This window comes from Cololabis saira, chromosome 15, assembly GCF_033807715.1.
Source record: "Cololabis saira isolate AMF1-May2022 chromosome 15, fColSai1.1, whole genome shotgun sequence".
Lineage (NCBI taxonomy): Eukaryota > Metazoa > Chordata > Actinopteri > Beloniformes > Belonidae > Cololabis > Cololabis saira.
Window position 1 is genome coordinate 33,079,305 of NC_084601.1, and position 26,609 is coordinate 33,105,913.

At 40.6% G+C, this 26,609-nt stretch overlaps 1 protein-coding gene across 1 annotated transcript; it reads right to left on the minus strand.

Moving 5' to 3' along the window:
- Positions 1 to 4,201: 4,201 nt before the first annotated feature.
- On the minus strand, positions 4,202 to 25,834 carry LOC133461281 (CD209 antigen-like protein E). The gene is made up of 7 exons (XM_061742141.1): positions 25,671 to 25,834; positions 25,274 to 25,384; positions 7,591 to 7,680; positions 6,525 to 6,608; positions 6,129 to 6,268; positions 5,791 to 5,909; positions 4,202 to 4,894 (listed from the first exon to the last, which is right to left on the minus strand). The coding sequence occupies exons 1-7, from the start codon at positions 25,813 to 25,815 to the stop codon at positions 4,759 to 4,761; spliced, it is 825 nt and encodes a 274-aa protein (XP_061598125.1). The 5' UTR covers positions 25,816 to 25,834; the 3' UTR covers positions 4,202 to 4,758.
- Between the last annotated feature and the right edge of the window lie 775 nt (positions 25,835 to 26,609).

The following is a 26,609-nucleotide window of genomic DNA, read 5'->3' on the forward strand; positions in this document are numbered from 1 at the left end:
TTATGAAGTTTATATTTTTGTGGCTTTTACAATGTTTGTACTCTAGTTGAATTCTGAGAAGTAAGTATTTGGTAATTGACAAATATATTAGTCAGGGTCCAGTTCAAGATTGTATTGTTCATTTCTAAGAGCAAGTTCTCAGGAACAAGTAAAAGTCTGTGAGAAAGCAGATTCAGCTACAGCACCTGCTTTAACAGAGAGATGCACAAACGTCAGCTCAACGTGTTTCTATGTAACAACACAAATGAAAAACATGAAGGTCCAAGCTTCAGTCTACTGTTTTAGATAGTTTACAAACTTTACACAAAACGTGCTCCAAGTTTAGGACTCTTTCACGCACAGTCATTTATTGTCATGGTTGACATTCCCCCCACCTTTCAGTTTCTGTCTTGCCCCGCCTGTGTCCCATCTGCCCTGATTGTGTCTGCACCTGTGTCTCGTCATGTCTCGTTATCCCCTCAGTATATCTGGTCTTGTCATTCCCTTGTTCCCTGTCGGACCGTACTGTTTGCTCCCCATGTTTTCCTGCCACGTTTTGCTCCTCTTATCTTGATCCTGCTCTGCAGCGCTTTAGTTTGGGTTTTTTTGTTAATAAATCCTATTTTTGCTAACTCCTGCCTCCTACTCTCCTGCGTTTGGGTCCACACCTTACCCCCAGACGTGACAGAACGGTCCGACCATATATGGACCCAGCGAGAGAGTGGGTGTCCCTTTGGACTTCCCTCGAGGACAACAGGAGGTTGCTGGAGGACAATGGCAAGGCTATCCAGGCTCTGGAGCGACGACAACGGCGTCAGCCCCAGCTAACCGCTGTTCCGGCGGTGGTCTCGGGCGCTTCGTCGGTGGTGGTCCCGGACGCATCAGCCCCTGCTCCGGTGATGGTCCTGGATCCCCCGCAGCCGGCGCCACAGACCCGGGTCCCCACTCAGGCAGCTCAGAGGATCCTCTGCCCCCCGACACCGGCTCCCCGCATCCTGTCAGTCCCCGTCGAGCCCAGTCAAGTCCCCGTCGAGCCCAGTCAAGTCCCCGTCGAGCCAAGTTCCCCCCCGTCACGCCTGCCAAGCCCCACGCCAAGACCCAGGCCTAGGCCTCGGGGACGTACCCCCGGAGCTGCCTCGCCGGTCTGCCCAGTCTCCAGGACGGCCCCCGGAACGTTGGCCATGTGTTGGCCTGGGCCCTCCTCCAGGCCCCCTCCGCCCACCCTGGGTGAAATGTCCATGTGGGACATCTGGGATCTGTCCCTTGAGGGGGGGTTCTGTCAAAGTTGACATTCCCCCCAGCTCTTAGTTTCTGTCTTGCCCCGCCTGTGTCCCATCTGCCCTGATTTTGTCTGCACCTGTGTCTCGTCATGTCTCGTTATCCCCTCAGTATATCTGGTCTTGTCATTCGGACCGTACTGTTTGCTCCCCATGTTTTCCTGCCACGTTTTGCTCCTCTTATCTTGATCCTGCTCTGCAGCGCTTTAGTTTGGGTTTTTTTTTGTTAATAAATCCTATTTTTGCTAACTCCTGCCTCCTACTCTTCTGCGTTTGGGTCCACACCTTACCCCCAGATGTGACATTTATGTGGCATATAATCATCTATATCCATTAAATTTATATCCATGTTCATGTTTCATTTGTCACAACTAGAAGATATTGTAGTCATTTTAAACTGGGGCTCGAGTACAATTTACTTTACAATTATCACGATAAAATCACAATTATATATCTTAACTTTTGTTCACCCAACAATATAATCGCAGTTACTCTGCTGAGAATAGTCAGTCATGATGACATTGTTCAAGTGAAATGCTGCATAAACAGTGGACATTTATTTCTCAACCTGAAAATTATTTCATATGTGCAAATTCATTATCAGTATTAATATGAATTCTCTTTAATATGGTGAAATCCATCCATATAGATTTTAAACCGGCAAACTTGCACTCTTCCAACTGATCCATCACAATCACACTCCGCCCCCTACTGGACATAAACTGAAATTACAGTAGAAAAAACAACCTTGCAGTTTATTTACGGTACTATAATAAAACGAGATAAGAAAAAAAATCACGTACCTGCAAAACAGAAACTAAAAGTATTATACGGTCTGTCCATACAATTACCACCATTACAAGACATATTGTCTGTAAAACACGAGTTAATGGATGTTAATCCACACCTTTCAACTGGGTGTCCACCTTTTATTTGATTTTATTTAATCTTTTTGTAGTTATCATATCTTCATCATTTAAGGTATTATCTTATCTAAATGTTTGCACTTTGTAAAGCACATCGGGATTTTATCTGAAACAAGTGTCATTCCAATAAAGTTTACTTCCTGTTTCAAGGTCACTGATGCTACTAAACGGTAAAGGTTTATTCCAGGTTTATGTTTGTTTGACATGGAACATTCCCATGATGCATTCCTTTTTATCAAATTTCTAAATCTATGAACTTTTGGAATATAAACACGTTTCAAAACAACACTAACATTGTTCTTATATAAAGCACAACAATATGGAGCCTAGTGTGATCGACCGTGGTGAAGTTAGCTTTACGTTGGATATTCGTTGGATATTCGACAGACATTCGCTCTGGGGGCGGCATTTCAAATGCGCACGTATTACAGACTTTACAGTAAACACAGGGACAGAAAAACAGGGACACAGAAAAGGGCTGAAGCTGTCCTGACTTCATGTTTTCAAAATGAAATGTGAGATATAAGCATAGATAATGTGTTTACAGTGGATTAGGAGCTGACAAGCTATATTTATTAAATATCAAAATGTATACAAAAATTGTGAACATATTTGAAATAAAAAATAAAGAGGCGTATCTTGTGCAACCAGAGTGGTACTATGATCCAATATTGATTTTGGGTCAATTAACTAAATGACTGGAAGCTATTGAGCTAAAATGCTAATATTTACATATAAAAATTAATAAAAATTATGAACAGATTTTAAATATAAAACCAGGACGTGTATCTCATGCAGCCAGAGTGGTAGTATGATCCAACACTGATTTTGAGTCAATTGATCACATGACCTGATTTATAAAAATTATGAAAAGATTTGAAATGTAAAATCAAAAGGCGTATCTCATGTATCCAGAGTAGTACTATGATCCAACACTGATTTTGAGTCAATTAACCAAATGACCGGTAAACTGAACAATAAGTTAATAGAGCATTCAGGGGTGAGTTAAGACATTACAGCGTTTACATAGTTTACGAAGGATTCCTGCAACAGTCAACAAAACTCCCTGAAATAATAATCATTACAAACAAGCTTTAATATTTGATGTAAACTGTAGTCATCAGCTTCTAAACAGTTCTTGATGGCAGTGGTGGGATTTGACCCCACACCCCTTCTGAGACTGGAGCCTTAATCCAATATAATATCCAAAAATCCAGTACTTTTACAGGAACATAAAAAACTGGATTACAGTAGAAAAATTGCTTATTTATCTCTTTTCTGATGTTCTTTGTCATAAAAGCTGCAACTCACTGGATTCATTTCTAGATGTTGGAATCACATTTTCAGATCAATTCTAAGTCTGAGGAAAGTCCATAAAATCTCCTCATTAAAAGTTAAAAGACAGATAAGTGTGTGATTCCCTTCCAGGTGCGGTGGCGCGCCTGTAATCCAGGTTACCAGGAGGTTGAGGTTGGTGGATCGTTTGAGCTCAGGAGTCTGAGCTGCAGTAGACAAACCACCAATATGACACTTTACTTTTGCATTTTTTGTTTCACAAAGAAAAAGTCTGCATTTCAGAGAGAATCTCTGTGCCACATGATTATTATCAGGGACATAGAAAATAATTGATGACTGAACTTTTAAAGACACCAAGGTGATTTTACATGTTTTATTTAGTGGAGGCTGGATTACTGGAACAGACTTTTTACTTGTCTTAACCAAAACTCCCTGGACAGACTACAGACAGTTCAGACCTCTGCTGCCACGATTATAACCACAACAAGGATATTTGATCATGTTACACCCATTTTAGCATCATTACGCTGGCTGTCGGTATATTTTTAGGATTGATTTTCAGATTTCATTGATTACTTTTAAACACTAAATGGTCTTTATAACCGAGAAACTGAAAAAGTGGCTGTGATGTTGTAGCTGATCAGTTTAAGTTTTAAACTCAGCAACTTCTTAGAAATGGAAAAAATAAAACAGGTAACACACTTAAGTTGAAGATGGCTTCTTTATTACAAATCCTTGAACATTACGAGTTAAAATAATATAAACTTTATGTCAAACTGACAAAAGAGAGTTTGCTCATCCACATGTTCTTGTATTTCAGTATCTTTAATAAACACTTTCATGTTAAAAACATCTAAATTGTAACTTCAGACTTTGTGTCCTGCAGAAACATTTAATACAATAGCTGTTGTCAAGTTTCCTTGTTTATTGATTTTTTTCCCTCTGTTCCTGAAATACACTTTGCATTTTGTTTATATAATTTCTGATGGTTTTTGGGGGGAAAATGAAGCAAGACGACACATTTTTATGTAAATGTAGCAGAATACAGATAATTATTTTAACTGATAACTTTTCATTCTTCACACATCAAATTAAAACAACACAAGTAAACAAAGTGAAGAAAAGCTGCATTTATACTTATTTACAATGATTATATTTTACTTCAGAATTATCAAGTTCTCCTGTAGTTCTGATGACAGCTTCACTACCCTGTACACATGATGGAGTTCAGAATAATCACATTTATAAATGACACACGAAACAAATTAAAGAATTGAATCTTATTTTTTCTTCTCACAGATCCAGTTTTTATTGTTATTGTAATATGAATATTTCCATTTCCCTTCATTAGTACAACACACTGCAGGATATTGACGTAGGTCATGCGGATTTGGAGTCCATTCTACAGCCCAGAACCTGTGAAGTATTAAAACAACATGTTACGTTGAGATGAAAATCAAGATTATTTTCATTTTCTTTCTTTCTCAAACGGACACTTTCTTTAATTGTTTTACATAAATGTTCACTTTTTAAAGATCACAAGGAACTTCTGGTCTGATTCCAGATGTTGGATGAGGTCTTCATTAAATACTCCAACATGGTATCATTCATTTATTCCAGTGAAAGCAGCTCAGTCTGCACATCTTCCACAAATCTCTTCTCTCCTGCTGATCTGCTTCCTGGTTTTTCATCTCCCTGCACATGCTCATTAGTGTCTCTGTTCCCAACCACACTCAGCTCTTCTGAAGACGTCCTACTGTGAATCCTCTCAGACTCTAGAAACACTGTCAAGGTTTTCAGTCTCTAAATCTTCATGTTTCATTGGTGATAAAGGAGTCATAGTTGAGCTGTGGTTTTACCAGTTTGTGCAGCAGTTTTACAACAAAACCTTGAAACGGTTGTCCGTTGATGTTGGTTGAACCAGTTAGTCTGCAGGAAAACATCCCAGGTTCTAATGTTCACGTTCATGTGTTTCATGTTTAATGTTCTTAAAGTCACCAAAGAGGAAAAGACCTGAATTCTGTCATTCTGCTGTTGTTCTGATGGGTCAAAAATACAGAAACACAAACTAAATACACTATTTTAAAACTGTTGAGAACGAAGGTTTGAAGTCTCTTTCATCAGAATTCTTGTTGAGTTTTTATGAAATAAATTCATCACAGACTACAGATGAAGAGTTCACACAGCTGTTCATTTGAATAAATGTGTTACAGAAATCCTGATGATACAGTTTTTAACATGTTCTGCTGTTTTACCTGTTAACAATTTGAAACAAAGACTTTGATGAAATTGTAAAAGAAACACTGTCTTACGATGTTTTCAGTGGTGATCCGTCCACCCATTTCCATTCATATTCCCGTTTACTTCTCGACCGTTCAGCTTTCAGACCAATCCAGGAGGTTTCATTTGTGTTCAGTCGTCCCACAAAATCCTAAATGACAAGACAAAAGTAGTTTCTGCAGTAATTAATCTGAGATCTGTCTCAGTATCCTGATGATTGTGTGAAAACAATCTAAATGATTAAAAAACACATTTTTAACTGAAATCCATCAGGATGGAGACAGAAGCAGCACACAGACTGACAGCAGGTGGAGAACACAAGTAACAGAAAACTGCAGTAACATCAAATACACTGACATCAAACACCCACCTGCTCCTCTTTGCTGTTTATGATCACCAGATCAGCTCCTCTTTTCTCACACTCCCTCCTGCTCTCAGACCAAGTTTTACTCTCAGTGAATTTTTTGTAAAAACTGGATCCAAATCTTCTCCATCCATCATGACAATCTCCTTCATATCAGATATCAGACAGACACGTGTTTTAGAAAGATTTCATGTTACTGAGCATCACATTTATGAGTCTTCTTTCAATATTCAGATATTTTTTTCAGGTGTCACTTTTACCTTTCAGATTATTTGTTCAAACATTTTAGCTCTAGATTTCTGTCTTATTTATTTTTAATTAAGTTACACTAATAGAAATAAGAAGTTATGAAGGCTAACACTGAAGTTCAAATTCATTTATTTGGTAATAAATCTTTCTTACCATCAAGTTCATTTTTGAGCTGATTATAAGTGTTGATCAGTTGGTCGTGTTCCCTCTGCAGCTGGTCGTGGTCCAAAGTCATATCTGGTTAGAAGTATAACATGAAAACAACTCAGTAAAATATCAAAACTTGTTTCAACCTGTGTAGGTTAAATATCTGATAACATTTGTGGTGGTTGAGGAGCAGGTGGAATGGTGGAAGGCTGGTAAAACATAAAATAAATTAACAAGAACTGGTCAAACAGACATTATGTTGAAAAAATTAATAGATGATAAAAAAAAATTGACAAATACTATTATACATTACTGAAGAACAGAAATCAGACTAAATGTAAAAAATGAATATGAAAGATGTAAATAACAGAAATTACACAGTTAAACTGTAACCCAGTGTTCCCAAATCCAGGTCCCCGAGGGCCACAGACCTGCATGACCTGTTCAAGTGAACATGTCATTAACAGGATTGTGTAACTTTGATGACAAGATGATGGTGAGCTTTTAATTTGAATCAGTGTGTTGGAGAATATAAACATTTAAACGTAAAGGGAAGTGGAGTCCTGAGGACCTGGATTTAAGAAAACGGATCTATGAAGGAGAAACATGAAATAAAAAGGAAAAAGTGTCATGTTGTTGCATATATCGACCGCTAGATGGCAGCGTTGTAACTGAATACACTCAGTTTCAGCCTCCTGGACATGTGCTCGCCCCACATGTGCACGTGTGACCGCGCACACATTCAGAGAGTAAGAGAGGAAACAACTGAACATCTATCTCTGTTACTATCACTTACTTTCAGATCTTTTTTAACATTATCCTCTGATGTTTGTCTATATTTCTAAAATGTTTTCATCGTGTGGGATGAAAAAATATCACATTTAAATGTATCATTCAGTCCGTTTTCTGACTCTTTTCTCTGCTGTTTGTCTCTTTCGTTGGACAAAATGATCATCATAATTACCATGCCATGAAATTTTGGTAAACAAATTAATGAAAGTTAAATATTTTAGGTGGTGATTGTGTAGCTTGAGTTTTTTTTGCTAATTTAGCCATTTTCAATGTTTCTTACCATAAAGATTGTTGAGCAGCTGATTGTAGGTGTTGTTCAGTTGGTTGAGTTTGGTCTTCAGCTGGTTGACTTCCAAGGTGACTAAAAGAGCTGTAACACACATTAAATTTGCTTTTAATAAACAGAAATAATTTACGTTAAGGTTTTTATTGGATAATGCTCTACTGTTACAAATTGTAGTTATATGTTTTAATTCAACAAGCAGTGCAGCGTAATGTCAGTGAATCTGATATGCTGAGGAAATTATTATGAACTGAAATTTTATAACTGATTATTTTCATCACTGGGATGTAACGGTGTGTGTTTGTGTGTGTGTATATACAGTATATGAAAGTCAAGCATTTTCTCAGATGTTACCTTCTACAGCAGTGGTTCTCAAATTGGGATATGCGTACCCCTGAGGGTACGTGAAGGCCCTCCAGGGGGTACGTGAAATTTTAAAATATACATATATTTAAAAAGTAGCATCCATGCAAAAATCCTTTAAAAATAAATATTTCATAAATAATTGAGGAAAATATAAGTCTAATATAAGTAATAAAATTCATAAAATGAATTTTATCTTCAGGAGTAGGCTATTCAACCTATTATCCTAAAACCGCAGAGTACCAGGATGGTTCCACCTAACCTGTCAATCACCTGGCTTCACCTGTCAATCACTTGGACCAACGATGGAGTCGTGCTTGAAGCGTAGCAGCAATATTTTTATGTTTAATAAATCAGTTACTGATGGCACAGTGCTCTGTTTAAGGTCTTTTTTTTTAACAACCAAAAGTGCTTTGCGCTGGATAGGGGGTACTTGGCTGAAAAGATATTTCACAGGGGGTACATCACTGAAAAAAGGTTGAGGACCACTGTTCTACAGGACTGTCTCAGAAAATGTCTCCTGATGACACAGGGCCACTTGATGCCCTTTTTTTTTTTTTTTTTTTTATTGATCTTTTTAGAAAAGAAAACAACATACAATGACAACATGGACACAAATAATCAAAAATACGAATTATGCATTATACATTGTCCCTTTTTTTTTATAAACACACAGAACTAAGAACAGAGTCTCTGTAGAGTTAAATAAAAAAATAAACAGATGAGCAACAAATGAACAATGGAGGAGAGTATGGATGAGCAAATGCGGCATACAAAAACAAATGCAGTGATAAATGCAAATGCCCATCACTAATATCCCATTAACTGGAAATAATTAAAAAAAAGCAAGCAGCATAAAATGCAGCATAAATAACAATAATCAAAACAAATAAATAAATGAAAGAAATGAAAAGAAAATTAAGGTAAGGGGGAGGGATCAGTCGGTGGGTAGAGTCTTCAATGAGTTAAAAAAATCTACGAAAGATTGCCATTTACGAACAAATTTAGATGAGTTGCCTTTTACTGAATATCTCACCTTTTCAGATTTTAGAAAAAACATAACATCACTAAGCCAAAGAGCAATAGACGGAGACTTGGGGGATTTCCATGAGAGTAGGATACGACGTCTAGCTAAAAGAGATGTGCAAGCCAATACTTCTGACTGTACGGGGCTGATATGTGAGGAGTCAACCGAGAGTCCGAATATTGCTATGAGGGGGGCCATAACAACATTTTTCACCAGAACTTTAGACATGATCGCAGAATAGTCACTCCAAAATTTCTGTAATCTAGGACAGGAGAAAAACATGTGACTTAAATTGCAGGGAGAGCCCTGGCATCTGTCGCACAAGTCTGCAACATTGGGATATATTTCGGATAATCAGGATTTTGATAGGTGGGCTCTATGCAGTACCTTGAATTGAATAAGTTCAAGTCTAGCGCAAGGCGTGCTAGATCGTATGCTACGGATAGCTTTATCCCACAGCTCCCCTGTGAAGTCCAGGCCCAACTCCCGTCCCCAACCCTCCCGAGCTTTATCTACAGAATGACCATCAAATGTCATACACAGTGCATATATCCTAGATATGAGAGACTTTTGACTAAGTTTCATTGTTAGAAGTAGGGCTGGGCGATATATCGAGGATAGCCGATGTATCTCGGCTTCTACTCTGTGCGATGTACAAAATTACTCTATCGTGCATATTCGAATATAAATTTTCATGCATTTTGCTTTCAGCCGCGGGCATTAAATGACAGACTTTTCTCACTCTCTCGTCTGTCTCTCCTTCTCTGAGACATAAAACAAGCGCACCCTGTCACACATGTCAGTCACGTGCTGTCGTGTGTCCATTATCATTGGCCCCCGACCAGCTGCAGGTGTCAGCGCTGCGGTCCGGGACCGCCGCTCACTTCCCCGCTTTAACTTTACTTTAACTTTCCTAAACTCGGCCTGTTTGTGCCGTGAGCTCATCTGCGCGGTTGCTACGCGCGGCGGACTCTTTTCAAAGCTAACCGGTTTAGTAAAGACGGGAGGGGACGTTTTCTCCTCGCACGACGCGCACGGCTCTCTCCGAGCCGAGGACCCGCTTAGCGCGACACGCGCGCCGAGCCTTTAGGCTGATTTATGGTCCCGCGTTACACCAACGCAGAGCCTACGGCGTGGGTGCGCGTCGCCGCATACCTTACGCCGAACTCTACGCCGTAGGTTCTGCGTCGATTTAACGCGGAACCATAATTCAGGCTTTTCTCTTCCAGAACTGAGAAACGTGATTCTTAAATGTGGCCACATGAAATCAATCCCTATCACCGAAACAAAGTCAAACAAGACTATATGACGTCATATTTCTAACAATAAGTGAAAGTGATGCAAAGTAAAGGAGGAGAGGGTGAAACATTGCAGTCCCTGCACCTACAATTTAATATAAAGGTGCTCTAAGGGGCCCCTGCTGCTCAGAGCAGCTCATCCTGGTAAAACCAGGTAAAACCAGGTGAAACCTGGTCATCCTGGTAAAACCAGGACCAGAAGATGTTCTTAGCAGATGTTCTTCAGACGGGGAGTCAGAGATGCAACGTGCACATTCTGTTTTGAAATGACACTTTTTATGTTTGTGCCACTCACTGCTTAGTAACTGTTTAATAAATACAGTTTTGGTAAATTTGACTTATTCCCCGTTTTTGCATGAAAGTTTAATATGAGCATATATTAATGCAGTATGAACAAGAATGTTTTAATGTAGACATATAGAATCATCATACTGGTGTGATTGTAGGCATCAAAGTGTTAATTCAAGGCTAAGGCAAAATATCGAGATATATATCGTGTATCGTGACATGGCCTAAAAATATCGAGATATTAATAAAAGGCCATATCGCCCAGCCCTAGTTAGAAGATCATCCCACGGTTGGTTAGCAGGAAGGGAAGGGAAGCATGGAAACAGAGCAGAGGCACAGTGTCGAAGCTGGAAGTAGCGAAACAGATGGGAGGCAGGCAAATTGAACTTTGACCTCAGATCTGAAAATGTGGAAAAGATCCCATCCTTATACAGATCCCTGAAGTGCTTAATGCCCCGGCTGTGCCAAATCATAAAAGTGGTGTCTATTAGTGATGGAGGGAACAGATGATTCTTAGTAACAGGTGTATAGGCGGATGGAGAAGCAAATTTAAAATGGCGCCTAAACTGTGACCAAATCTTAAGGGAGGAAAGCACAGGGCTATTTGTAAACTTAGAGGGATTCAATGGTAAAGAGGAGGAGAGTAGGGGCGTTAAAGAGGATGAAGAGAGTGACTGAGCCTCCAATCTGCACCATAATAACTCAGGAGACTGAAGCCAGTAAATTAGTTTGTGAATATGCGCTGACCAATAGTAAAGCAAAAGGTTTGGTAGTGCTAGACCCCCATTAAATTTAAATTTTTGGAGAAGCGAATACCTCACTCTGGGTGTCTTACCAGCCCATAAAAAGTTGGAAACAATTTGGTCAAGTGATTTAAAAAAAGATTTTGGTAGAAATAAAGGAGTGCATTGGAACAAAAAAAGAAATTTAGGCAGTACAGTCATTTTCACTGTGTTAATTCTTCCTATCAGCGACAATGGTAGGGAGTTCCACCTCTGTAAGTCCGCCTTCACTCGAGTTACCAGTGAGGAAAAATTAGTGGTGAAAAGAGAGGGCAGAGTGCGGGTCACATTAATCCCTAAGTATCTAAAGACCGACGGGCTGAGTTTAAAGGGGATATCAGATTGTTTGAGTAGTTAAGCAGAAGTGTTTATGGGGAAGCATTCACACTTGTGAAGATTGACCTTATAGCCGGAGAAGGATCCATAATTCTTCAACAAAGATAATATTGGTGCAATGCTGGTTAAAAGGTCAGATACATATAAAAGGAGGTCGTCTGCATAAAGTGACAATTTGAGTTCCACATTGGACCTAGAGATTCCGCGAAATAGAGGAAGAGTTCTTAAAGCAATTGAAAGTGGTTCGACGGATAGAGCGAAAAGCAAAGGGGAGAGAGGGCAGCCCTGTCTCGTGCCACGTGATAATGTAAAATAAGTGGAGTAGTTGTCATTGGTGTGAATGCTGGCCTGAGGGGAAGTGTAAAGAAGTCTAATCCAAGATATAAACCTGTGTCCAAATCCGAATTTATGAAGTGTTGCAAAAAGATAGTTAAATTCGACACGATCAAACGCTTTTTCAGCATCAATCGCGATAACAACTTCAGGAAGTGGAGAGGAATCTTTAGAGAAAATCACATTTAGAAGTGTACGAACATTATAAAAGAGCTGGCGTCCCTTGATGAAACCATTCTGCTCCTCAGATATGATGCTAGGAAGGATCTTATCAAGACGAATTGCTAGTGCTTTGGATAAAATTTTGACATCCACATTCAGTAAAGACAAGGGCCTGTAAGAAGTGCATGATTCAGGGTCTTTGTCCTTCTTCAAAAGGAGGGCAATGGATGCCTGCATTAAGGAAGGAGGCAATGAGCCATGATCAAGGGACTCATTGTACATTGAGAGTAGAAGGGGGGCTAATTTGTCTTTGAATTTTTTGAAAAACTCAGCGCCGAACCCATCGGGACCAGGGGCCTTGTTGCTTTGCGTAGCTTCAATGGCGGCAGCAATTTCTTGCAAGCTAAAAGGAGCATCGAGGCCATTAGCCACATCCAAATTGATAGTAGGAACAGTGATACTTTCAAGAAAGGAGGTCATTTCTGCTGTGTCAAGTGGAGATTCTGATTCATATAGAGAGGAGTAGTATGACTTAAAAATTGTGTTGATGGCGACTGGATCGGTGGTAAGTGTGCCAGTAGAATCTCTAATGCTGGGAATCAGTCTCGACGTTGCTTGCCTTTTTAATTGATGAGCCAATAACCTGCTTGGTTTATCGCCGTGTTCATAATAGTTGTCATGAGCGCGTAATAGGAGCCGTTCAGAATCGGCTGTCGCTATAAGATCGAATTTTGACTGCAAATCAAGCCGTTGTTTCAGTAAATTCGGACTTGGGTTAACTGAATTTAGTCTGTCTATGTCCTGAATTTTAGATGTGAGCTCCTGTAATTTAGCCCTGCGGATTTTACTGGCATATGCTGAATAAGAGATAATCTGTCCTCGCAAATATGCTTTGAGTGATTCCCATACTAGCGAAAAACTGGTAGAATCTGTTTTGTTTAATGCAATGAAATCCTCTATTGAAGCAGATATAGAAACATTAAATGCATCGTCGGATAAAAGCAATGGATTAAACCTCCAGGGAGAAGAAAAACGGGGGCGCTCAGACAATGTTATATTCAAAGTTAGAGGGGCGTGATCTGAAATAACAATTGGGTGGTATACGACAGAAGTAACTTTGGAAAGAAGAGAGCCATCAACAAAAAAATAGTCAATACGTGAATATGACTGATGTACTTGTGGAAAAAAAAGAAAATTCCTTATCTCCAGGATGTGAGAACCTCCACGGATCAACAAGCCCGTTCTTGGCTGTAAAATCGGTAATAGATTTTGACATAGAGGATTGAGTCAAAGTACGAGGATTCGAACGGTCCAAAGAAGGATTAATAACACAATTCAGATCACCGCCCAGAATTGTAATATGCGTATTTAAGAAAGGGAGGTTGCCAAACAGCCTATCTGTAAAATTGGGGTCATCAAAATTAGGGGCATATATATCAACCCAGTCTCATATAAAAACCAACCCAGTCTCACATAAAAACGTACCCTGCCTACGTTGGTCCAAAGTGCAAAAACGTAGAGGGGCTACAATATTAGCCCTTGAAACGTATAACTGTTACATTTTGAAACGTATAACTGTTACATTTTTCTGCCTATTCATTTTGCGTCCAAGTCACGTGACTTTTAAGATTCTGGCCGTGACAGCAACAAACATGGTGGATATTTTTCATTTTTGAGTGAAATAAATCAATATTTTGAGTTAGTTTCTGCATAGAAATATATTCATAATATTCACTCAGTGAATTTACATAACCACTTGCTTGCTCGTGGTTGCAACGTTTTTTCAGATCTCGTCAGAATAATGTAAAGCGGTAACGTTTTAAAAATGTGAAAAAGTAACATTTTGGTTGTTGGTGCTGTGAAAAAAATCAATATTTTGATGCTTCCTCGTTGTTGGGAATTATTTTCAGATCTCGCCAGAATAATAATTTGAAATTGCAACATTTTGGTGCTGGGATACGTGGCCGTGATATATACACGGCCACGTACAGTATGCCGGCCGGGATTCCCCCCCCAAACCAGATTTTGATAGCGGAGCGAGTCAGCCCACAGAAAGCAGTTTTATTTTGAAAACCAACCGGTTTTCTTGCATTCCAAAAGTCTGACTTCCGGCCCGCCAAAATAAAAGATACAGCCAGACATATGAATGAAAAAATGAAAATAATCCCTCTGGGATCCCCCTATACGTCATAGTGGACACGTGACATATGCCCCCGATCGTGTGCCGGTTAATATTTAAGATAGTTAAGTTAAGAGTAACTAAACTAAGTAGGGATGCTGTTATAATAATAATAATAATAATAATAATAATAATAATAATAATAATAATAATAATAATAATAATAATAATAATACGTAATTTGAATTAATTATTAATTATATATCAGACTTAACCTCCAGAAATGAATTAATAGGGATGGCACTTCACTTCTGGTGTCTAAACCGTGCAGTATAAAGTAAACAAATTTTGGCATAAATAAAACAAAAAAAAGTCACAAGCTCAAAAAGTTGTATTTTTCTACAATACTGCAATAGTTCGGCTTTTTGTCCAGCGCTTTAAAAGCTGAGGGAAGTTAGTGAACCAGGTTGCCAGATCTGTGATCCCGTTTTCCACGCATATTAGCATATAGCAGTGCGTCGTTGACTAAGTACAGGCGGAGTTGTCAAGTAATACGTGAAAAACGCTGACAATAGCAAACCTGGCAACCACTAATATTGAGTTTTTTTAGCCACTTACCCAAAAACACGGTCCGATTAATTTTCCATGGATGATTGCAATTACTGTAGAAACAGTATATACTTTATCTAGACTTTAGGTCTTGAATGTGTTAACAAACACTATACTTTTGAATCTAAACTATTCATCAGTCCGACCATCTCTTCTTCTTAGATTTTCAGATTTAGATTTATTTATTTGCACAGTTAAACATTACACAAATAAAAGTACCAACTTTACAAATTAAAGTGCAGGAAGAGGCGAAAACTCAAAGAGCTTATCAGGTGCCTCCACCTATAGTTAACATAAAATTTAATATCATACTTATAAAAACAAAATATACAAATTATCAGTTAGAAATCTATAGATGATAGAAATTAAAGGAAAATTACAAAGAATTTACACAAAAGAAAAATGATCGGATATATGAAAAACGAGTACAATTTAATAATTAAGAAACAAACAAAAAAATAAACGACTAAATAACAAACCAGATGAACAAAAAAATAATAATTTCAAGGAGATTACACAAGACAGTAACATTTTTCAGCACATCCATTACTTATGCCAGAGCAGTTCCATTCACAAAACAAAAAGTAAGTGGTGTTTCAGACATCCTTTAAAACCTTGTACAGAGAAGCATTTTTTTGCTAAATGGGAATATGTATTCCATAGTTTGACCCCCCTGTACCGTATTGCATATTTACCCCTGGTTGTAACATGTTTATTAAGTAGACTTACTAAAAAACGTTTCTTACCGGTTTCTTACCGGTTTCTTACCCAAAACCGCTTCGACAAGCTCATCACATACCTGAAGTCACAAGAAGCCATCTATGAGCAGCTAGATCAGCTAAAAGATTTTGTCGAACCCACTAGAGAGAGGATGAAGTTTCAAAAGTACGCCAGAACAAAGACGACCAAGTCCAGCAGTGAAACAGAAGGCTGCATACTTTGTGGTGACCCAAAGCACAGAAAGAGACTGTACTTCTGCAGGAAGTTCAGGACCAACCTGAAGCCATCGGAGAGAAGGTATGCAGCATAACAACTTGGTGCCTGCAAAAGATGCCGCGAACTCCACCCCGGTGAAGACTGCAAGAAAACAATCTATCTGTGTGGAAATCCGGTTTGCAGAGGCCAACACCACTGCCTTCTCTGTCCAGTTGCCAGGCCTCAGCCCTAAAGAATGTCCAAGTACGTTCCAGTGAGAGCTGAGGGTAAAAGATACACCGAAAATCAAGAAAAGTTTCTCTCCAAACTTACACCTGAGCTGGCGCAGCAGTGTCGAGACGCCTTCTGCAACGTAGCGTCCAGAGCTTACAACTCCACAGCAGCTGAGAGAGGCCTTCTGGAGGAAAACTCCTTGACTGAGTACTAGAGATGCACCGATCGATCGGCCCCCGATCGGGATCGGGCCGATAATGGCCCTATCGGCTTTGATCGGAGATCGAAAAATAATAGTTCAAAACCTAACCAGGGGTAAATACAGTGTGTTACAACCAGGGGTAAATATGCAATACGGTACAGGGGGGTCAAACTATGGAATACATGTTCCCATTTAGCAAAAAAATGCTTCTCTGTACAAGGTTTTAAAGGATGGTTTAATCATGGATGGATTAATCATTGTCTGATAATGTCTCTGAATGTTTGCTATAAACACTGGTTTGTGCTACAGGTGTATTTATTATTATACTAAATATTAATATTATGATTAATATAAATTATTAATTAATTTCTGGAGGTTAAGTCTGATATAATTAATAATTAATTCAAATTATTTATTATTATTATTATTATTATTATTATTATTATTATTATTATTATTATTATTATTATTATTATTATTATTATTATTATAACAGCATCCCTACTTAGTTTAGTTACTCTTAACTTAACTATCTTAAATATTAACCGGCACACGATCGGGGGCATCTGTCACGTGTCCACTATGACGTATAGGGGGATCCCAGAGGGATTATTTTCATTTTTTCATTCATATGTCTGGCTGTATCTTTTATTTTGGCGGGCCGGAAGTCAGACTTTTGGAATGCAAGAAAACCGGTTGGTTTTCAAAATAAAACTGCTTTCTGTGGGCTGACTCGCTCCGCTATCAAAATCTGGTTTGGGGGGGGAATCCCCGCCGGCATACTGTACGTGGCCGTGTATATATCACGGCCACGTATCCCAGCACCAAAATGTTGCAATTTCAAATTATTATTCTGGCGAGATCTGAAAATAATTCCCTATAAAGGGGAAGCATCAAAATATTGATTTTTTTCACAGCACCAACAACCAAAATGTTACTTTTTCACATTTTTAAAACGTTACCGCTTTACATTATTCTGACGAGATCTGAAAAAACGTTGCAACCACGAGCAAGCAAGTGGTTATGTAAATTCACTGAGTGAATATTATGAATATATTTCTATGCAGAAACTAACTCAAAATATTGATTTATTTCACTCAAAAATGAAAAATATCCACCATGTTTGTTGCTGTCACGGCCAGAATCTTAAAAGTCACGTGACTTGGACGCAAAATGAATAGGCAGAAAAATGTAACTGTAATAATGTGAAGTACATTTGGGAAGTTACTCTGCCCGGCCTCAAGGTGGCAGCAGTGTTCCTTGCAGGTGAAGCTGCCGACAAGGCAGAGTGAGAGTCAGTTCAGTACTTGGAGTTTGAAACATGCGGTTATGCTGTTGTTGTTCTGAAGTTGGAATAAAGGTTATGCTGTGAAATAACCACGTAGTCCCTGAAGTTACTACATAAATGGCGACGAGGATAAAGCTGGCTAACGGATGGGAGACTACAACGACGATTAAATAGACGTTTTAATCGCAGAAGACGTGACGGTAATATGGCGGATCTTGTGGGACACACCGCTCCATTCAACAGTCAGACCCAGTCCTGGGAGGAATACTGCGAAGTGCTGGGTTATTTTTTTGAAGCAAATGACATTGATGATGCTGATAAGATGAAGGCGATCTTGCTGAGTTCGGTGGGAAGTCAAACTTACAGCCTTATGAGAAATCTTGTGAGTCCCGAGAAGCCGGGGGACAAGACGTTTGACCAACTTGTTGCTCTCTTGAAGGAACATTATAATCCTAAACCGAGCGAGATTGTGCAACGGTTCATGTTTTATTCCAGGACCAGGAAACCTGAGGAGACTGTGTTGGATTTTGTGGCTGGCCTGAGGAAGTTAGCACAAGATTGTAATTTTGGTGACAAACTGAAGGAGCAGTTGCGGGATAGACTGGTCTGCGGGGTTGCTGATGATCGCATTCAACGCAGACTGTTATCGGAGATGGATTTGACCTTTGACAAAGCATTGAAAATTGCACAGGCCATCGAGACGGCAAATAGGGATGCAAAAGTTTTGCAATCCCAACTTGGGGAGCTTCCCCAGGCAGTGCATAAAATGGCGGTGCAGCAGAGCCAACATGCAGTGAGTGCCCAACGGCGAGCATGCTACAGATGTGGCAGTGAGCAGCATAGAGCAAACGAGTGCCGTTTCGCGCAGGAGACATGCCATGGCTGCGGAAAAAGAGGGCATATTCAAAAAGTGTGCCGTTCGAGAAGTGCAACTGCAGTGGCTGAAAAGTTTAAAGGGGGAGGAGCGCGAAAGACGGAGAGGCAAGGGAGAACACAAGCAGCGCATCATGTTACTCTAGAAGAGGAAAAAGAAGAGGAAAATGATGAGGAAGTGTTTTTCACAATGTATAACATGGAGGAGACTGAGCTCACCAAGGAAGAGCCTTTTCGCGAAACATTGACTGTGAATGGAGGAGCAAAGACATTTGAACTTGACACAGGCTGTGGAGTGACGGTGATGAACAGCGAGGAGTTTGCAGATCTGTGGGAAGAAGGTAAAATCCCCCCACTGAAACCATGGCCTTTTAAGCTAAAAACATACACAGGTCAACCAGTAGAGACACTGGGTACTGTAAATGTCACTGCACAGTACAGAAATACTGTTAAGACACTACCACTAGTTGTAGTCCCAGGAAATGGACCCAGCCTTTTAGGAAGGCACTGGATTAGGAAACTGGACATAGTCTGGAGGTCAGTAAATCACATACAGGAGGGCAAATGTTCATTACAGGGGGTGCTCAGTCAGTACGACAGGGTCTTCAAGGAGGAATTGGGGAGACTGAATGAGGCCCCAGCCAAAATATATGTGGACAAAGAGGCAGCCCCCAGGTTCTTCAAACCCAGAACAGTCCCGTATGCAATGAGAGCCAAAGTGGAGGCCGAGATTGAGCGTTTGGTGCAACAGAAAATAATGCAGCCTGTTAAATATGCGGAGTGGGCCGCTCCGATTGTACCAGTGTTAAAACCTGACAACAGTGTGAGAATCTGTGGGGATTATAAACTGACAGTAAACAGAGTGTCCAAATTGGAGAAATATCCTATACCAAAAGTCGAAGATTTATTCGCTAGTCTATCAGGGGGGCAGAAGTTCACCAAGCTAGACATGAGCCACGCATACCACCAGATCCCTTTGGTGGAGGAGTCAAAAAAATATGTGACCATAAACACCCACAAGGGGTTGTTCACGTATAATGTGTTGCCTTTCGGGGTCTCATCGAGCCCGGCTATATTTCAACGCACTATGGAGGGGGTACTGCAGGGCATACCAAAGGTGGCAGTTTTTTTGGATGACATCCTCCTGACGGGACGAAATGACCAAGAGCACCTTCAGACCCTGGAGGAAGTGCTAAAAAGATTGGACCAGGCTGGATTGCGCTTGAGGAGGAACAAGTGCATGTTCATGAGCAGGGAAGTTATTTTCCTAGGTCACAAGGTGGACTCCACAGGGTTGCACCCGGTACATGATAAGGTGGCAGCAATCCAGGACGCTCCTGCCCCGACTTCCGTGACGGAATTAAAAGCCTATTTAGGTTTATTGAACTACTATAACAGGTTTTTGCCAAACCTATCTACAATTCTGGCCCCAGTCCACAAGCTGCTCAGGAAGGACACCAAGTGGCAGTGGGGAAAGGAACAGGTAGATTCTTTCCAACATTCAAAGCAATTAATGCAGTCAGCAGAGGTGTTGGTCCACTATGACCCAGAGAAAGACCTTGTCCTATCTTGTGATGCTTCCCCACACGGGGTGGGTGCCGTGCTTTCTCACCGAATGCCAAACGGGACTGAGAGGCCTATAGGGTTTGTGTCTCGCACGCTAAACTCAGCTGAGAGGAACTACTCGCAACTTGACAAAGAAGGTTTGGCTGTCATTTTCGGGGTAAACAGGTTCCATAAGTACATTTTTGGCCGGCCGTTCACTATTGTGACAGATCACAAACCCCTGTTGTCACTTTTTGATGAGTTAAAAGCCGTCCCACAGATCGTGTCCCCCCGTATTCAACGTTGGGCTGTAACATTAATGGCTTATGAATATCACATCATCTACAAGGCTGGAAAATATCATGGAAATGCAGATGCATTGAGCCGTCTGCCTCTGCCGGGGAACCTGGGCCCCAGTGTACCAAAGGAGAGAGTGCTCATGTTGGAGACGTCAGACATCACACTTGTGACCGCAGAGCAGGTGCGTACGTGGACCACAAAGGACCCTGTGCTCTCAAGAGTGAGAGAGATGGTACAGAGAGGTTGGCTGCCGGAACAAGAGGGGGCTGATTTTGCACCTTTCACCGCTCGAAAGAATGAACTGAGTGTGGAAAATGGATGTGTAATGTGGGGTGCCAGAGTGGTTGTTCCAAAGAAGGGACAGGCAGATCTACTGAGACAGCTGCATCAAAGCCATCCAGGTATTTCTAGAATGAAGTCATTAGCACGGAGCTACGTGTGGTGGCCTAAGATGGATCAAGATGTGGAGAACACTGTTAAAGCCTGCAGTGTTTGTCAGGAATACAGAAATGTTCCAGCGGTGGCCCCATTGCACCCCTGGGAATGGCCAGACAGACCCTGGCAGAGAGTACATGTGGATTACGCGGGGCCCTTCATGGGAAGAATGTTTTTCATTCTGATCGATGCCCATTCTAAATGGATGGAAGTATATCCAGTGAACTCTTCTACATCCACGGTGACGATTGAGTGCCTTCGAAAATGTTTCAGTACTCATGGTTTGCCAGAGATTTTGGTTTCGGACAATGCAACAAGCTTTGTTAGCACCGAGTTTAAAGAGTTCATGATGAAAAATGGCATTTCACATGTGACCTCAGCACCTTATCATGCTTCCACTAATGGTCTGGCAGAGCGCGCAGTACAGATTTTCAAGCGCCTAATGAACATGAGTGCAGAGGGAAGCCTGGAGACTAGGGTGTCTAGAGCTTTATTTAGTTACAGAGTGACACCGCAGACCACAACTGGCTTGTCGCCTGCTGAAATGTTGTTGGGAAGGAAGCTGCGATGCACTCTTGATTTGGTCCATCCAGATATGGCACGCAGGGTGATGAATAAGCAAGAGAAGCAGAAAAACGTACATGACAGAAGAGCTAAAGAAAGAGGCTTTAAAGTGGGTGATTCAGTGCAGGTCAGAAATTACAGTCATGGACCAAAATGGGTCCCCGGATTCATAGAGACAGTGACTGGCCCAGTGTCATATACAGTGATGCTGGGGGATGGTAGAGTGGTCCGGAGACATGTGGACCAGATCTGTTCCAGACAGGAGGCATCTGCTAAGTGCACGGGGGACGTCTTACCAGCACCTCTCTGTGCAGGTGAGCCTGCTGTGCTGGGAAGCAGGGCCCCGGACGACCAGGTCATGGAGAGTATCGGTCCCGATGGTGTGGAGGAAGGAACTGCTGCTGCTGCGGGGCAACCAGGGACTGCCGCTGAACCCGCAGAGACTGAAGCACTTGGGGTCTCGCAATCTGGCCCGGAAAACACAGGGGTAGGCCTGAGAAGGTCACAGAGACGGATTAACTTGCCCGGTCGGCTAAAGGACTTTGTGGTTTCCTAGGGGACTTTGGGGTTTTTGGGTTTAAAAAAAAAAAAAAATGCGAAATTGCATTGTGCTTTTGTGTGTTTTTTGTTTTGTTTTTTGGGTTTATTTTCAAGCAGGTTGATACAGCCAGTGAGTTTGAGGATGGTTCCACTTGTGTATTTTGATTTTGATTTCTCCTGTGGTTACATTTGGGAGGGGAGATGTTTAACTACTTAAGGGGGAAAGGGTGTAATAATGTGAAGTACATTTGGGAAGTTACTCTGCCCGGCCTCAAGGTGGCAGCAGTGTTCCTTGCAGGTGAAGCTGCCGACAAGGCAGAGTGAGAGTCAGTTCAGTACTTGGAGTTTGAAACATGCGGTTATGCTGTTGTTGTTCTGAAGTTGGAATAAAGGTTATGCTGTGAAATAACCACGTAGTCCCTGAAGTTACTACAGTAACAGTTATACGTTTCAAAATGTAACAGTTATACGTTTCAAGGGCTAATATTGTAGCCGCTCTACGTTTTTGGGTACGTTTTTATGTGAGACTGGGTTGCGTATTTCTGTATGTTTTATTCTGTAAAGCACTTTGGCTCACCTAGAGGTGGCTGTAAAGGGCTATATAAATAAAGTACATATACATTTACATTTACATCAGCAGCTCAATGAGAAGTGGTACTTCGGCTGCCGCTTGGATCCAGACAGAAAGTCTGGTTTAGTTATTAGTGTGTCACACTCTGAATTGTTGTGGTGAGTTCACTCACCACCGTGTCACACCACCTCAACAGCTTCATGTCATACCAGCATTTAAGCTGCACTGAAGCCTCATGTGCAGCCAGGTTGTCTTTGCAGCATGCACTACTTTCCACCACTAATGGTGCTTTTCCACTAGTACCTTCTCAGCCCGACTCGGCTCCACTCGGTTTGGTTCTTTACCACTAGGGGTCTACCCGTACCGAGTAGATACTTTTTCTGTAACCACTCTGCCGAGGTTCTATTGGCACTTTTCCAGTAGCACCTACTCAGCTCGACTCAACTTGGCCTGGTTTCTTTTCCATAACAATTCAGCACCTGGAGCAGAAGTAGGAGGTTGGAGTGAAGCTGCTGTGATGTATTTGATTGTGTGATCTAAACGAAGAAGACAGCACTAAAGATGTAGAACCTGGAGGAGATGATATATGTGCTGCTGGGTCTGTGGCTTGTGTTCGATATCAAGTTAAAAATGAGAGTGAGAGAAGCTTCAAGCAGCAACGCTTTTTAATTAGGGCCCGAGCTCTTACAGTGCGAAGGCTCTATTGTATCTGTAGGAATTCTTTCTTTCTTCTTTCTTCTTTATTTTTCCGACGAAATGAGGGCCTTTTTGCCCCCTAAATGTAATGTAATGTGAAAAATTTGATATTTAATGGTTTGCATTAATGGGCGTGGCCTAATGGCTCAACAGCGCCCCCTTGAAAACTTTGTGCCTCAAGCCCCACAATATGGTTTGACGTACTTGCACGAAAATCGGTACACACCTGTATCATGTCACAACTTAAAGAAAAGTCGTTTGGCGCCATGGCCGAAACCGAACAGGAAGTCGACCATTTTGAATTAATCGTGTAATTTTGACACGATTTATGCCATTTCTTCGGCCGCTTCTTCGCCCGAACCGTAGTTTTTGAGGTCAAGCATTTTATCTTACCGTATCTGAACAAGATGACGACCACGACTAAAACCACCGTGCACAACACTCCTCGACACAGAGTTGCACCTCTGACAGGTATTTTCTGGAGAGCACGATGCTCCTGAGTCTGTCGTTCTGCAGAACCAGAGATCATAAACTTTGCCGCTACACATGAATGTATAATACCTGAACATAATTATCTCTAAAGTTGAACTTTATTAACTCCATGTCCTTTCCTTACCTTCTTCCTGTGACTGGAAAACAGTAAGATTATTCCCAACATCATCAGCAGTCTCATAGATATCCACCTCCCTCTCCTCACATCCTGCTCCGTCTTCTTGCTCATTTCTGTTGTATCTCACCTTTTTTGATAAATCTGGTTTAGAATAAATATCTGAGGACATCCTGAGAGGACAGAGACAGCTGGACAGGTGCTGTACTTGACTAACTGTGGATCTACCGTTGAAGTGCTGATCTTCTCTTGTACAATATTCAATGTGACATCCGTGCTTGTTCAGCTGCTGGTGTTTCTTGTTCAGCCTTCTATATGGTTTGATGACACTTTGGAGGAAGGACTGCCATTTAAAAATACAAACCTGCTAAGATTTGTCCATTTCCTAGTAAGTAACTCTTGACTTTGAGGTCTGCTCTACTTTAGAGGTTTTTTTCAAAAATATTCTCAGCAACATGTTTGACTTCAAAGGATGACACTAACACCTACACTGCAGAATGACCATCCTGTACACGAGATGAGGTGTTATCTTGCTGGTTTTGTTTCTCTTGTAGAGAGACTGAAAGTGTTTTAACCGTTATTTTAACGAGGACAGACAGACCACACCACCAGGGTCGGTACCACAGCCAGCCCCACCAACAACTGTGTTGTTGAACTTAGAGGGAAACATCTTCTTCTCTGTTCTGGCGAGGAGGTTGACCAACTTCCCTTGGAAAAATGATATACTGACACCAGCTGCCAGAAGCTGGAATCCCAGGCTTCCCTGGATGCACCGAGAACTCTTCCTTGATGTGGGACCAGATCCAGAATGCCAAAAGATGTAGAGCGCGACTTAGTAGTGTGGTGAGGCCTTGCCAAAACATATGGCTCAGTACCACACAGGTTGATAGAATTACTCTCAATTTGAAATCTATGTCCCAGGTTGGATGCAGAACATCATCCCCAGATACTTCATGAGACTGGGAATTAACAAGGTGTAGTGAAGTGTTCTGTAATGTTAGTAAAAAGTTGTGCCTCACACCAAAGTAAGGAGCAAACAGAGCAGAAGCTTCAGTGGTTTTTTTCAGAGCTCAAAACACCACCCTTTTAATCTTTTAATCTCTAAATGTTACAAACTGCTTCATTCTGGTCCTCATTCATCCTTCTACAGTCACATGGAGTTTCTTATAAAATGTTCATTTGATGCATCTTGTTAAATTGTGTTGTTTGTCCAGAAAGATTAATGTCTGCTGTTAAACATGTGATCTGCAGCAATGTGGTTAAATGTTTAGTTCCTACATGATGATCTATGAACCACCTTGGTACGTCTCAGTCACTTATTTCCATCATTACTTTGATTCAGTCAAATAAACTCAGAGCTGCTACAGAGCTGAACAGAGAACAGAGACCACTGATCGATCCTTTTACCACTTTTGTTCCAGTTTTTTCCACCTGATGGTTTGAGTGTCTCCTAATGGCCTGGCAAGTGCTACTTGTACAGTCTTTCTGTATTTTCTTTTTAATCTTATCCCTAAAGGGTCCATGGGAAAATTATGTGATCCGAACATAATGTGGCATATAACACATCAGACATATTAAGATACAAATACTCACAGCGCATGATGAATCCAACCAGAACCAGAAGATAAAACACTCCCAGGAAAACTTTGAAAACTCTGAAACTGTTTCTTTTCACAGTTGGAAGGTTCTTCTGGTTGTTATTTTCTACAAAAGCAAAAAACAGAATCCACCAATGAGCTCTTATAAAGCTTTGTCTTGTTAAACTAATGTAGAAATTTGTATTTTTAAATCAAATTTGAAAATAATATGAGCTTTTTAAAATAAGTCTTTAAATAATCTTGTTTACGTTGTAGTTACAGAAACTGAAATGGATGATGATGTCATCTGTTACTGGTAATGACTGATAATGATTTATGTTTTAAACCAAATCACTAGAAACTACATTTTAGCATCAAGTGTTACTGAGACAAGTTCATGAGTAACTGCTTACCAGTTTGTTGTAAGTCCGGATCAGAGTGTTGGTTTCCTTCGTCCAACGTCTCTATTTTACATTGATCTTGGTCTCTTCCATATTTATGAACCCTTCTGCTAAATTTTACTCTCAAATCTGGTGCAGTTTGAATTTCTGTTGACATCTTGAGAGGCAATCTGTAACTGACCTGACTACACTATGTTTCTTTGTTGGTTAGTAAACTTTCAATAGAAAAAACCATCAGGAAGTAACATCATAAAAAACCACAACTACCTCTAAAATGTTTCATGCATCACCTTCTGTGAGCAGTGGGAGGGAACCTGCAAACCTTTGACTGGAAAAAAGTTCTATGAAGTTTATATTTTTGTGGCTTTTACAATGTTTGTACTTAAATTCTGAGAGGTAAGTATTTGGTAATTGACAAATATATTAGTCAGGGTCCAGTTCAAGATTGTATTGTTCATTTCTAAGAGCAAGTTCTCAGGAACAAGTAAAAGTCTGTGAGAAAGCAGATTCAGCTACAACACCTGCTTTAACAGAGAGATGCACAAACGTCAGGTCAACGTGTTTCTATGTAACAACACAAATGTAAGACATGAAGGTCCGAGCTTCAGTCTATGTTTTTAGATATTTTACACAAACAAGACCTGCTCCAAGTTTAGGACTCTTTTACACACGTCAAGACATACAAGACATTGTAGTCATTTTAAACTTGGGCTCAAGTCAATTTACTTTGCAATTGTCACGATAAAATAACAATTACATATCTTTTAACTTTTGTTCACCCAACAATATAATCACAGTTACTCTGCTGAGAATAGTCAGTCATGATGACATTGTTCAAGTATTAGTTGGTCTATCCATACAATTACCACCATAAAAAGACATATTGTCTGTAAAACACGAGTTAATGGATGTTAATCCACACCTTTCAACTGGGTGTCCACCTTTTATTTG

What these genes read in the sequence shown, in the direction of transcription:
- LOC133461281 (XM_061742141.1), bottom strand. Translation starts at nt 25,815, where the DNA reads ATGTCAACAGAAATTCAAACTGCACCAGATTTGAGAGTAAAATTTAGC. An exon ending in TCCGGACTTACAACAAACTG is followed by an intron (nt 25,385 to 25,670) that starts GTAAGCAGTTAC and finishes TTGCTTTTGTAG; the next exon opens with AAAATAACAACCAGAAGAAC. An exon ending in GGTTGGATTCATCATGCGCT is followed by an intron (nt 7,681 to 25,273) that starts GTGAGTATTTGT and finishes TGTGTGTTACAG; the next exon opens with CTCTTTTAGTCACCTTGGAA.